This window comes from Eumetopias jubatus, unplaced genomic scaffold (genome assembly GCF_037043125.1).
Source record: "Eumetopias jubatus isolate StellerSeaLion01/CBP00866 unplaced genomic scaffold, mEumJub1_p1.0 scaffold_4, whole genome shotgun sequence".
Lineage (NCBI taxonomy): Eukaryota > Metazoa > Chordata > Mammalia > Carnivora > Otariidae > Eumetopias > Eumetopias jubatus.
In genome coordinates this window covers 22902402-22917285 of record NW_028274810.1, presented here as the reverse complement: position 1 = coordinate 22917285, position 14884 = coordinate 22902402, and the positions used below count along the sequence as shown (strand labels likewise).

Here is a 14884-nt window from a genome sequence, read left to right as displayed (position 1 = left end):
AGAAAACTCTAAAACCTCCACCAAAAGTTACTAGAATAAATGAATTCATTAAGATCATAGTATACAAAATCTATGTATAGAAATCCATTGCATTTCTATACACTAATAATAAAGCAACAGAAAGAGAAATTAAGAAAGTAATCCCATTTGTAATTGTACAAAAATAAGATACCTAGGAATAAATTTAACCAAGGAGGTAAAAGACCTATACTCTGAAAACTATAAAACATTGATGAAAGAAACTAAAACTGACAGAAACAAACGGAAAGATATTCCATGCTCATGGACTAGAACAAATACTGTTAAAATGTCCACATTACCCAAAGCAATCTACACATTTAATGTAATCCCCATCAAAATACGACAGCATTTTTCACAGAACTAGAACAAATAATCCAAAAATTTGTATGAAGGCACAAAAGACCCCAAATAGCCAAAACAATCTAGAAGAAAAAAAAAAAGCTTGGACGTATCATAATTCCAGACTTCAAGTTATATTACAAAGCTGTAGTAATCAAAACAGTATGGTATTGGCACAAAAATAGACACAGAGAACAAGAGAACAGGACAGAAAGTCCAAAACAAACCCACGATTATATGGTCAATTAATCTTTGAGAAAAGAGGCAGTAATAGGCAATGGGAAAAAGATAGTCTCTTCAACAAATGGTACTGGGAAAAATGGACGGGTACATGCAAAAGAAGGAAACTGAACCACTTTCTTACACCATACACAAAGATAAACTCTAAATGGATTAAAGTCCTAAATGTGAGACCTGAGACCATAAAAATCCTAGAAGAGAGCACAGGCAGTAATTTCTCTGACACTGGCCATAGCAACATTCTTCCAGATATATCTCCTGAGGCAAGGGAAAGAAAAGCAAAAATAAACTATTGGGACTACATCAAAATAAAAAGCTTCTGGGGCGCCTGGGTGGCTCAGATGGATAAGCGTCTGCCTTCACATCAGGTCATGATCCCAGAGTCCTGGGATCGAGTCCCACATCAGGCTCCCTGCTCCTTGGGAGCCTGCTTCTCCCTCTGCCTCTCTCTCTCTCTCTGTCTCTCATGAATAAATAAATAAAAATCTTTATAAAAGGAAATGACATTTTAAAAATAAATAAATAAAAATAAAAAGCTTCTGCACAGTGAAAGGAACAATTAACAAAACTAAAAGGCAACCTATTGAATAGAAAATATTTGCAAAGGACATATCTGATAAAAGGCTAGCAAAAATACACAAAGAACTGATACAACTCAACGCCAATAAAACAAACAATCCAGTGAAAAAAATGGACAGAACACATGAACAGACATTTCTCCAGAGAAGACACAGATGGCCTACAGACAAATGAAAAGATGCTCAATATCATCATCAGGGAAATGCAAATCAAAAGTACAATGAGCTATCATCTCACACCTGTCAGAATGGTTACAATCAAAAAAAACACAAGAAACAAGTGTTGGTGAGGATGTGGAGAAAAAGAAACCCTCATACACCTCATGTAAACTGGTGCAGCTGCTGTGGAACAGTATGGAGGTTCTTCAAAAAATTAAAAATAGAAGGGCACCTGGGTGGTCAGCAGGTTACACATCTGCCTTCGGCTCAGATCATGATCCCAGTGTCCTGGGATTGAGACCCACATCGGGCTCCTAGCAGGGAGTCTGCTTCTCCCCTCTCTCTGCCGCTTTCCCTGCTCATTCTCTCTCTCTCACTCTCTAAAATAAATAAATAAATAATCTTTAAAAAATTAAAAATAGAACTACCCATGGGGCGTCTGGGTGGCTCAGTTGGTTAAGCGTCTGCCTTCAGCTCAGGTCATGATCCCAGGGTCCTGGGATCAAGCCCCATATCAGGCTCCCTGCTCAGCGGGAAGCCTGCTTCTCCCTCTCCCACTCCCCCTGCTTGTGTTCCTTCTCTCGCTGTGTCTCTCTCTGTCAAATAAATAAATAAAAAAAAAAAAAAAAAAAGAACTACCCATAAGGGCTCCTGGCTGGCTCAGTCAGAAGAACGTGTGACTCTTGATCTCAGGGTCGTGGGTTTGAGCCCCAGATTGGGTGTAGAGATTACTAAAGAAAATAAAGTTAAAAAAAAAAATAGAACTACCCTACTATCCAGTAATCACACTACGGGGTATTTACCCAAAGAATACAAAAACACTAATTCACCCTATGTTTATTGCAACATTATTTAAAATAGCCAAATTATGGAAGCAGCCCAAGAGTCTACCAATAGATGAATGGATAAAGAAGATGTGGGTTGTTTGTGTGTTTGTGTGTGTGTGTGTGTGTGTGTGTGTGTGTGTGTGTGTGTATACATATATACATATATTCCATTATATGGGATATAATATAAATATATATATTCCATATATGTATATACATATATACATACATCCCATTATATATATTTATATTATATCCCATTATATATATATAGAATATATATATTCTATATATATATGTAGAATACTATTCAGCCATAAAAAATAATGAAATCTTGCCATTTGCAACAACATGGATGGAGCTAGAGTATAAGACTAAGCAAAATAAGTCAATCAGAGAAAGATAAATACCATATGATTTCACTCATATGTGGAATTTCAGAAAAAAAAGCAAATGGACAAAGAAAAAAAGACAAACCAAGAAAGAGACTCTTAATTATAGAGAATAAACTGATGGTTATGTGCGCAGGGACATGGGGTGGGGGAATAGGTAAAACAAGTGATGGAGATTAGAGTACACTTATGATGAACACTCAGTAATGTATATTATTGTTGAATTACTATATCATACACCTGAAACTAATACAACACTTTATGTTAACTATACTGGAATTAAAATTAAAAACTTAATAAAAATGAAAAAAAGAATATGAAGAAATAAGTAATGTCATACACTGTCTTTTAGATTTGGTACAACCTTTCTGGCTAGCAAATTTGCAATATCCATTAGTATCTTATATAGGTATATTGCAATCTCACTTCTAGGAACAAAGAATGTTCACTGTAGTTTATTTGCGTCAGCCAAAATACTGAAGCATTTAAATGTCCACCAGTTGGGTAAGTAGCTAATTTATGTTATACCCAAATAATGAATACTACACAGCCACTAAAAAAGAATATCTGAACTGATAAAGAATGACCTATGATGTCATGTTAGGTGAAAAAAGTTACAATCAATATATACTGTGGGACCTCATTAGCATAGAATACAACCAAAATCCACTATGTGTATACAAATATATAATTTACATATTTCTAAATTTATAAATATGAACAAATATTTACAAAGGACACATTATTTACATATAAAGAGAAAAGTCTGGAAAGGCACATATCAAAATGTTTATAAATTACCTCTAGGTAGTAAGACTTTTAATGAGCAACATTTTTTTTATATACTTCTGTAATGTTTGAACATATTAAAGCAAGCATATATTACTTTTATAACTAACAAAATGACTAACAGCAGCAACAAAATAATTTTCTATTTTCTTTAATGTTCATACCTGCAAAGCCTTTTCTTTCTCATTTGTCAGTTCCTGGGAATGTTTATTTGACAATGCAGCTGTATGTGATGCCCATTCATTCTGCAACTTATCTAATTCTTGGATTTTTTCTGATAATGTCTGTATTAGAGTTCAACACAAAATATTAAGACAGTCTTGTGAATGTTATTAGCTTAGAACATGGCAATATTTACAAAGAATATTAAAGAAAAGGAATCACAGCTTTCCAAAATACTCAAAGCCTTTTCCTACACAGATTTTTTTTTAATTTGAGGAAATCAAGATTAGAATAAAAGAATTTTAGAGCTAACATGGCCCAGAAGTCAAGCTTAACTATCTTTAACCTTTTAGTTAAATCTGGCTCTTCACTACCTAATCCTCTCCTCTGACATTAAGAAATAAAGCAACCCAGGGTAGGGCAAGTCAGTTATATGGAGTGGTTCACTTATACATATCAAACCTAGTAACATAGATTTCCTAGATGGGCTACGTTGTACAGGACAATTTCTGCCTGAAGCCATGGCACTTATCAGATGTGGTCTTCAGTTTCAAGAACTAAGGGCAAAAAGGTAGTAGCTACGACTGAAATGATAATAAGCTTATCAGAATAAGTCATTAACACAGGTATAGAAGGGAAAGGTTTAGAAGATATGAAATGAAACATCATTTTAGACAGGAGGAGTGAGGTGAATAAAAGAGCAAAGAACTAACATGTGACAGGTACTATATATTATTTAATGAAGACCTGAAAGGAATGTGTTTTATATTGAAGGTAACAGAAACATTTGGATGGAATCAACTATCAGAGAAAGCAATCAGATTAAGATAATTTGCTGATAGGGGAAAGGTGGCAAAAAGGAGAGGGAATTCAAAGGAACATGCTTTAAAAAAATAATACACAAAAGCCTGGATAGGATTCGAGAAGCAATTCAGAGCCAGTGTTTGGAGGAATCACAAAAACAAAATGAAATCTGAATTACCTTTTGTGTGAAATTCAGTTGCCTAGTAACATCATCTAGTGATTGCATCAATGACAATTTTTCTTCCTATTTATAAAAACAATAAAATTACACAGTTTACAATTTAATCATCTGTAGCTGTGCTACTCAAAGTATAGCATCAGCATCACCCTGAGAGTTTGCTAAAAAATGCAGAATTTTGGGTTCCACTTCAGACCTTCTGATTCACAATCAGAATGAGCAAGATCTCTAGAGGATTTGCATACCATTAAAATCTGAGATGCACTAATCTATAGCATTTGACTAAAAAGTCTTTATGAAAACTATGAAGAGGCATCCTAATGTTGTTTTCTTGCTCCATAAACCATATAAAATTATAGAGCACCTTTGTAATTCTCAAGACACTTTCATATCTTTTTCCTCATTTGAGACAGATGTAATAGGGTAGTATTTCCATACTTATCTACCAGCTGATAAAACCATGATAAAACAGTTTAAGTGACCTACCCAGATTACAGAAAATTAATAAAAGCCATGGGACCTAGTTTTTTAATTTTTGGCCCAGTTCTACCCTCACTGTATCTTGATTAAATGGAAAAAAAAAATAAAGTAAAAATAAATTCCTTACATATTATAAAAACTTACTAGACATCTTTAACAATACTTTATTCTGAAAACAAAAATAGCACTATAACTCCTCAGTGACTTATCAGAGACTTTTGGCACTTATTTTTAAAAGAATAACTTAAATTTAAATCTTACCTTGCTACATTTCAAACAGCCAGCTAAAAACTTCTTTATTTCCACATCATTTCCAGGTAAAAGTTTTAGCGAGAGGTGTGTAAGATGCTTAAAAGGATTTGTCTCTACCACATTTAAAAAGGCAGGTGAGTTATCCAAAAGAGGTGCTGGACAAACTAACTGTAGCAAAAACCTTTGAAAAGAAAGTGTCACAATATAACAACACTTATGAGATAGTGAAATTCTCCCACTGAATCATAAGCTCCAGTGAATCATTGATGCTTAGAAGCATTGGGAAAGAAGGCATATTGGAATCCCAGGGGCCAATATAAAAGGACTCCCAATGGTAAAACTGGATAAACTAAGAGTAAAATGGAAAAATTGAGCAAGAAATAGAAAAAGGATTCACTGAAATACAGTGAATATACAAATGTCCATGAGTTCACAATGAAAGACACAGTAGAAAAATAAAAAAACCGAAAACCGATAGAAAACACAAAGGTAACTAGAGTAACAACTCCTTATTCTAAACATTGACAATTTAAAAGAATTAAGCATTTATCCTTTCCTTTCCATAGTAATCAAATAGCCCAAACTGATGAGGAAAAGTTCTTCTTTATAAAAGAATTATACCTAATAAATATAAAAAGAATGACAGAATTAGACACACATAACTTTGTAGTTCCTAACGAAATAATTGATTCAAACAACAATCATCAATTGATGAACCCAATAGATAAAAGGTTAGTGAACTTTACAATGAAAGGATCAGGCTTTAGCATCACACAAACATGAATATACACATATAAACACAAAATCTTATTCCTCTTATCCAAGTTCATTATAAAATCATATACTTGATGCTGTTAAATATTTCAGATAGCTTTAATGACTCTGTCAAGACATGAAAATTAAGGGGTAAATATTCTGATTTTAACCATGATTCCTTAAAATTTGATATTTAATAGCCCTAAACCCAGTTAAAAATAGACAGGAGTACTTACAACACATGGAAAATATTTTGCCATCAATTTGTCTTACAAAGAAGAGTTTCTCTTGAGAGAATTTTAATGACGTAGTGCTCTTATGAGACTTACCTTGGAATTTCTTTGGCATGTTCTTGAGTACATTGCTGAAGGAGATCTATAAATTTTTGTGGGAAAGCTAAGAAGTCTACCAAAAGGCCTTGCTGGAATTTTAAGCTATACAGAAAAAAGAGATTTTTTAAAAATTTAATTACTATCTTTAATTAAAACCCTAAAATATTCTTTTTTTATTTACCAAATATCCACTATAATCAAGAACTAGAGAACTGTTTTTAAGAATTTATTCAATGGGAGGGAAAAGGTCAATATATTTAGCTAAAGCTCCAAATCTGAGCTGTTTTAAGCAGAATTCTGATAAGCTATGAAATATTTACTTTCAAAAACATCCTGAATAATTATAGTATAAGCAGTCCAGTAGTCTCAAAATACCTAAATGTTCCTAATAGGCTGCATTTCAAAGAGAATACTACCAATACATCAATAAAATTTATTTCCTAGATTAAATATAAAAACAGAAAAATAAATTTAGTTACCTCTGAAAATCTTCCTCAGATATAACAAGGTTATACAGAAAAAATGGATCAGTATCATCAGTCAGACGGATAACTAAATCCTAAAAGAAAGATTGTTATTTTTTAATGTTTTCAATAGATCAGTCTTTTAGAGTAATTTCTTCCTTCTTAGAAGTGAAATTATCCAGTAACAACAATGTATCACCAATATACTTCAGATGACTCTGTTTTCTGGTGCAGCTGGGTTTTCATTAGTCTTTAAGAGACTTAAGAATCTTAAACAGGAGTAGATACTCTGTTCCTTGAGAGCCATGTGGGGGTCTATAAAAACTAGTTAAATGGTAGGAGTTGCAAGTTGAGGAATACCATCCTATTAGAGGCTTAGGAAAACTGAGAACCAGTCCTTGCTGCACTATAGCATGATAAAAACATTCTACCACTGACCACATCATATTCAATTATATTTTCAGTTTCCCATAAGTTAATTGTCTGATATTTCAAAAGTGGCAATATATCAGCTGAAATGACAAGCAATCATGTATCCTAGAAAAGGAGCATTTTTCTCTCGGGCAGAAGACAGGGGTATCAAGTAACATGTTGCCAGGGCTTCTTTCTAAGGGCCTATTCTCTCCTACTCCAGGTGGCCAGTGACATGGAACTCAATCTGTTTTCAGTTTTACATTAAGTGAATATCTTTCATAAAGACCACTTTCTACATAAATTTACAGTATGGCAGAACATGACAGCAGCTAATGCTGACAGAGAAGTACACAGAAATTACGTACCAAAGTACGTATCAGAACACTGATATAAAGAAAACAGGCATAGTAACAAGATGACGGAGGCCTAACAGAAGAACGAATCAGCATTGAGGTTGAGAATAAGCTTCCACTTTGAAATAAAATCTACTCGTGGCTACTGAGGAACTGCTAGGGTCCTAGAAAAATCTAAACCACTTATGGGTAGAGCTAGAAAATGAAGAGGTATAACAGACCTAAGGAATAACATGTAAAAAATGTAACATATAATCTCTACTCCAGAAAATTAGCAATCTAGGTATTTGCTCTGACTCAGAATGTCCTGCCTAAAGGCAGCTTCTACAGAAGTACTTCTTGAAATTCACCCCAAGATGCTATAAAAAAACTGAAGCTACTACTAATAGTACAAGGTTCTTAAATATCATGTTTAGGGAAAGCTATGACACAGAGAAAACAGATGCTGTATTTCTTAGTCATCTTGTCTGTATCAATATCACTAATGACTCATACTTCTGAAGATCATATAGGACTGATGCTCTAAATGCCTCCCTTCAAAAGGCAAAGATTCAAAAATATCTCCCTGCAGTGCTTCAACTCATTCTATCCTCACATGTACAACATGAAATGCCAATTCTACAGGGTAGCAATATATATCCTAGCAACGTATAAGTGCATTGGGCAAACCTAACCCCCAATTCTCCCAATCCCCAATCCTTCCTGTATGCTTTAGAAACAGATGATATAGGGGCACCTGGGTGGCTCAGTCAGTGGGGCATCTAACTCTTGATTTCGGCTCAGGTCATAATTTCAGGGTTGTGAGAGCAAGCCCTGAGTTGGGCATGCTCACCGAGGAGTCTGCTTGAGACTCTCTCTCTCTCTCCCCCTCTGCCCCTTCCCCCCCACACACACTCCTAACCCCCTTCAAATAAATAAATAAAATCTTTAAAAAAAAAGAAGAAGAAAGAAACATCATGGTATAATAATCTCTCAGTTGTTGTCCTAGTAGATTCTATCAGCCCAGATTTGCAAGTTACAAACTGGCCCAAAACTAAAAAGCAAGCTGGTGTAACAAAAGATCTCATCTTAAAGAACAAAAATAATTATAACGCATAGAAATTCCATTTCAAAAAAAATGAAAATATTTCAAAAGAAATTAATACCAACCTTTCTATGAACTGGATTGGAAACTGATTGTAGTTCAATGCTCACTCTAACATTCACTCTCCTATATGAAAAGATATACCCAATTGTCAGAAACAATCATATAAAATGAGTTAGCACTGTCATTTGTATTAGCTGAAGTTTTCAGTCTTAAGCTGCAAGATTGTGCACAGGTGTTCCCTAAGTTATGAAAGGATATTTGGGAAGCATACCAGTTTTGAAGTTTAAGTTTCTGTTCTTCCACTAGTAACTAATCAGGTTTTTAACCAGAGATTATATTTTTCTCTCCTGTAAAATGGGACTGTTGTGAGAATTAAATGAGATAAACAATGTGGAATTCCCATTACTAGTCTGGAATATAACCTACTGCCCGGATTCTAAAATAGCATCTACTGAAAGCCAAACAAACCATCAATAACAACTTTCCACATTAAAAATAATTACCAATTCAAATGATCAAACTGATTTATGAGATTCCATTTGAAAAACTTAAAATGTGAAGCAGTATTGGAATACATGGAATGTTTACAATCCAGGAAGTAAGATAACACATTCCCCTCCCTTATACATACACAAAATCCACCAACTACATCTGCTCAATATAGTCCTTGTGCAATACCTTGTATGTCAGTTTATTATCCACCTTAACCTAGAGTAACTCTAAACTCCAAAAGAAATCATAGCTTTCCACATTCTCTACTGCATCTTAGAGAATTCAGTATCAGACAGAGGCATATAAATCAAGGTGCTCATAACCATTAATCAAACTGAGCAAAGATGTTTAAATGATCAAGGAAATAAAGGGAAAAATTGGTGAAAAAACATCTCTGCACAAAAGTTCTATATTCTGCTAGAATTAAAAAACAATGGTCTTTCCCTGATGTGTAGGAAACAAAAGTAAACAAATAGAATTTGTTCAATTTTAAGCTATTCTTAAACATCTTAAGATGTGTTTTAAATTTTTCCCACATTCTGTTATCTACTGCAGAAGTAAAAAGTATAGACCTAGCAACCAAGCGTTGGAAAAATTAGGTAATAGTTGAGCAAAGCCAGATTCAACTGTCCAGATTTTTTTATGCTACAACTTAAAATTTTTATTTTGGCTTTTTATGTCATTTTAGTTAAATTTCCTATTGAACATATGATTGGATGCTAAATCTTAGCATGATGAGGTTACCAGATGATAAGGTTACCATAACTTCTGTTATCTGAAAAAGAACAAGCAGCACTGGCAAATACCACAGAAAGGAAGAATTTTTTTTTTTTTAAAGATTTTATTTATTTATTTATTTAACAGAGAGAGACAGCGAGAGAGGGAACACAAGCAGGTGGAGTGGGAGAGGGAGAAGCAGGCTTCCCGCTGAGCAGGGAGCCCGATGGAGGGCTCGATCCCAACAGCCTGGGATCATGACTCGAGCCGAAGGCAGACGCTTAACGACTGAGCCACCCAGGCGTCCCCAGGAAGAATCAATTTTATTTTATTTTTTTAAAATTTTATTTATTTCTTTGACAGAGAGAGAGACAGCAAGGGGGAGTGGGAAAGGGAGAAGCAGGCTTCCCGCCGAGCAGGGAGCTGGATGTGGGGCTCGATCCCAGCACCCTGAGGTCATGACCTGAGCCGAAGGCAGTCGCTTAACCAACTGAGCCACCCAGGCACCTCCAAGAATTATTTTTAGAACAAGAAAATGTTTTTCTATTTTTCTATTATCTAGCGTAATATATGTGAAACAGATTAGATTTCTACTCTAACTCTACTTAAATGACATATTCTTGGGACACCTGGGTAGCTCAGTTGGTTAAGCCTTAGGCTTAGGTCATGATCCCAGGGTCCTCGGATCTAGTCCCTCTCCCACTCCCCCTGCTGTGCACATGTGCTTTTGCTCTCTCCTCTGGCAAATAAATAAAATCTTAAAAAAAAAAAAAATTAAGTATTCTTGGGGGAAAAAAACTTTTAATTTCCTAATTTGTACGATAAGTGAATAGAGTTAGGTTTGTGAGGACATTTTCAGATCTATATTGTCATTATGTTTGGTTTTTGTCTTGAAGTTTTTTCTAAAACATACTGCCACAGGGGATGTGACACTGCAGTAGATAACTTTTTATGGTAACATAATTTTTTTTTTACTTTAAATTTTTTATTGTTATGTTAATCGGCATACATTACATCATTAGTTTTTGATGTAGTGTTCCATGATTCATTGTTTGTGCATAACACCCAGTGCTCCACGCAGAATGTGCCCTCTTTAATACCCATCACCAGGCTAACCAATCCCCCCACCTCCCTCCCCTCTAGAACCCTCAGTTTGTTTCTCAGAGTCCATCGTCTCTCATGGTTCGTCTCCCCCTCCAATTTACTCCCCTTCATTCTTCTCCTGCTATCTTTTTTTTTTCTTAACATATATTGCATTATCTGTTTCAGGGGTACAGATCTGTGATTCAACAGTCTTGCACAATTCACAGCGCTCACCATAGCACATACCCTCCCCAATGTCTACATACACTTTCATGTCATACTTGATAAATTTGTTTTAAAAAAAATCAAGAAGTCATTTAGCAAAGTATTCTTTAGATTGTACCAGAAGAATCACATTAATAAATTTAAGAAGCATATTAATGATATTGTTGCATATATTCCAAATGTCTATAATGCATTGGTCTCGGGAGAAAAAGAGAGGAGGAAAGGCCCATAGATTAAACCTCTCCCTCCTGCCCCCAAAGTATATCGTAGAAAAACCTGAGCTTTTAGAAAATAAAGTATCTGAAATCACAATCTTATTTTCTCCATTATAACGGTTGTCATAGGAACAATATAAAATAAAAAAACTCATAAAAAATGCTATTTCTGAAAATAAATGTCATACTCTGAACAATGCATAAATTCACATAACATCCTCCCTACCAGTTAGATTTGGCATTAGCAGAACTGGATTCTAGCCCACCTCCACCACCTAGAAGCTGTGACCTGAACCTTTCAATTCAAACAAATAAAAGCTACTCTAAGCCACGAAGTATGCTGGATACTAGGGATACAAACAGAAATAAACATGGTCCATGTCCTCAAATCAGATTAAATGACTCTATCCAGACTTGCTTCTGATTGTATTTTAGTGCTTCAAGAGAAGGAAGGGAAGGGTTACTAACACTGAGCACCCACACTACTGAGTATCTACCGGGTGCTTTACATACACCTTATTTAACAACAATCTTCCTAAGTAAATAGTTACGTCTGTCTTACAAAGGAAGAACCTGAGGTGCACAGTTACAAACTTGGTTAAAGTCACCTTACAGAGCCCAAATTAGAACTCAGACCTTTCACTTACACTATGTTATCTAATAAATGAATAGGGCAATTAATTTCAACTTGGGCAACTTTGAAAAGGTCCTTACAGTGAAGGGATTGAAGACAGACCTTGAAGGTTATGGAAAAAAAAAAAGCACTTGAGGCAGGGAGAAGAGCAGGAATAAAAGTATGGTATTGAGAGAGTATCAGGTACATTCAAGGGATAAGTAGTCTTGTATGACTAGTATATGGGAAAAAGAAATTCTAAAACAAAAATGAAAAAAGAGGTTGGTGTCAAACCATGGGCTTCAAAATTCTGCATTCTTCCCTCCAGAGTTCTCTGAGGGAGAGCTTCCACTGAAGTTCCTTCTTCTTTATGACTTTAGTATATTGATGTCACTTCATGCATTCATCACACTTTAATAACTGTTTCGTGAATGCTTATTGTGCTTCAGGCACTGTTCTAAGCACTTTGTATGTATTAGCTGATTTCATGCTCCTAATTATCCCATGAGGCAGGTACTTTTATAAGCATTAATTTAAAGATGAGACACAAAGAAAAAAATGTACAAAATCAGTGACAGAAATGGGATTTAAACCCAGATAATCTGGCTCCAGACCCTGAACTCTTAACCTGTGCTATGCTGCCTCTCCACAAAGATTTTTTCGTTTCCCCTATTAAAGTGTGAGTTCCTTAAGGCCCAGAATGAAAATTGTTTTTGTTGTTGTTGTCAGGAGGCAGGGGAATAAAGAGAGAGGAAGCCAGACAATCTCAGCATGTAGGATAATTCCTGGTACACAGTATGTATTCATAAATATTTGCTGAGCTGAACTGGTCTTGAATATTTAACTAAAGCCTAGACTGCTTTCCCTATGGGTCAGGGGCCAGCATATTTTCTGCAAAGGGCCAGACAGTAAATACTTTAGGCTTTGCAGGCCATAAGGTCTCTGTCACAATTATTCATGTCTGCCTTTACGGCACAAAAACAGCCAGACAATTCTTAAATGAGAATGGCTGTGTTCCAATAAAACTTTACTTAAACAGGCAGAAGGCCACCTGGCCCATGGGCCCGCTTGCTGATCCCTGCTACAGGTGACAGAAATATATCAAAGGTTTCTAAACAAGAGTAAAAAGGATGACAATGTGTTTTAAGATAACTGTGATGGCAATATAATGAAATGGAGAAGAACTAGGAGTTCCAATATTGGAATAAGAAATGATGCTCCCCCCCTTTATATTTCTATAATTATTCTAGAACACTGCTGTCCAACAGAGATACAATGGAGGCCACAAATATGAGCCAAATATGTAATTTCAAATTTTCTAAAATTTTCATTAAAAAAATTAAAACAGGTAAATTAATTGTAATATTTTCTTGAATATATCCAATGTCAAATATAAATTTCCCAAGTTTACGATATACAGAATATATTTATTAACATTTGTTGTTAGTAATTTATACCCAACATTATACATATTCAATATATCCAAAATAGTGTCATCTTTACAATCAACATAAAAATAGATATTTTACATTCTTTTTCCTAGTAAGTCTTCAAAACTCAATGCGCATTTTGCTCTTACCACACATCAATCCGAATTAGCTCCATTTCAGAAGTCCGATAACCATATGTGACTCTCATACTGGACAGCACAAAAGAATGACCAACTCAAATACCCTACAGTATCTCCACATGCAGCTGCTAGCTTTGGTATCATCTCCTTGCCTGGCCTGCGGATTGATGTGAGACCTAATTCTGAACTATGTACTAGCTACACATTACTCAATAAAGCAATGCCTTCATTTTTAACGTCACATTTCCACACCTTATTAGTTTCCACAGACATTTTCAGACTTGATCCTCATATTATGTACGGAGCACCTTATGCCAGTTTTACAAATGAGGAAACAAGGTTAAGAGTCAGCTACTGAGCGGCGGAAAGGAGACAAAATCAAAACCTCCTGACTTCCGTTCAAATCTGTTAAGCCCCCACCTTTGTCAAAGTCGTAATTTTGTGTTTTTATGCGAGACTGGCCTTTATTTCCTCCTCCACTGGACTGTAAACCCCACGAAAACAAGGACTGTTCTTCCTCACCACTATATCCCCAGTACCCAGCAAGGTGTTCTGCCATAAGCAGTATTTGTTAAATGAATGAATGAAATTTATCATTTCCTGTACTGTTTTTAGTCGATACTAATAATAAATGTAACTTAGTTTTAGTAACTAATGTAAAGGCACTACACCATAAAAACTTTTTTAAGCTGAAGCTTAAATTTACTTCCAATATAATTCAAAGAAGAGCGAAAAAAGGGCTGGGAGCCAAGGCCAGAGTTCTTGCGCCGGCCCTGTCGTGAACTTGTTCGGAGTTCTCGTGTAAATTACTTCACTTCTCCCGACAAATTAACTTTCTCTGTCAAAAAGAAAGAGTAGGACTATAACCTTCACGATTCCGTTCAGAACTAAAAAAAAAAAAAAAATTTTTTTTTTTTTTTTTTGAAATTAACTTTTGCTTTCCGTTTGCTCATACTCTCCCTCCTGTGCCCTCCGCAACCGCCAACTTGGTGAGAGAGGTAACATTAGGTTCCAAGTGGGACTCTCTCTCTGCGTCCCGGGACGCCGGCCACACACCCAGCCGCAAACCGGTGTCCACTGGCCAGAGCCGCCATCTTCCCCCCTCCCCCCGCCTTGGCCGGACCCCAACCGCCACCCGCGGGCACGGGGTAACGCGGAACCTCACCTCTCCTCACAGTCTTTGCATTTCACCTGCAGCGGGACTAGCTCCTGGAACAGAACCTGGCTCATGTTGGTCCGCTGCCCCTGCCAGTAAGCGGAAAAGTCCAGCAGGCCCAGCCCACGGAACTAGCCTAAAGGAATCCGGGTCCTGCTAAAATTTGAGTTTGGCGCTCGGCTTCCG

At 35.8% G+C, this 14884-nt stretch overlaps 1 protein-coding gene across 1 annotated transcript in view; it reads right to left on the bottom strand.

Moving 5' to 3' along the window:
* Nucleotides 1–14851, bottom strand: part of SASS6 (SAS-6 centriolar assembly protein) — a 51191-nt gene extending 36340 nt beyond the window's left edge. Inside the window, exons 1-7 of the mRNA XM_028101946.2 lie at nt 14708–14851; nt 8690–8750; nt 6789–6868; nt 6307–6411; nt 5231–5402; nt 4490–4555; nt 3510–3629 (exon numbers count right to left, since the gene is read on the bottom strand). Of these exons, the coding sequence (XP_027957747.1) occupies nt 3510–3629; nt 4490–4555; nt 5231–5402; nt 6307–6411; nt 6789–6868; nt 8690–8750; nt 14708–14772 (669 nt within the window). The 5' untranslated portion in view covers nt 14773–14851. The remainder of the gene's footprint in view (nt 1–3509; nt 3630–4489; nt 4556–5230; nt 5403–6306; nt 6412–6788; nt 6869–8689; nt 8751–14707) is intronic.
* Nucleotides 14852–14884: the final 33 nt, after the last annotated feature.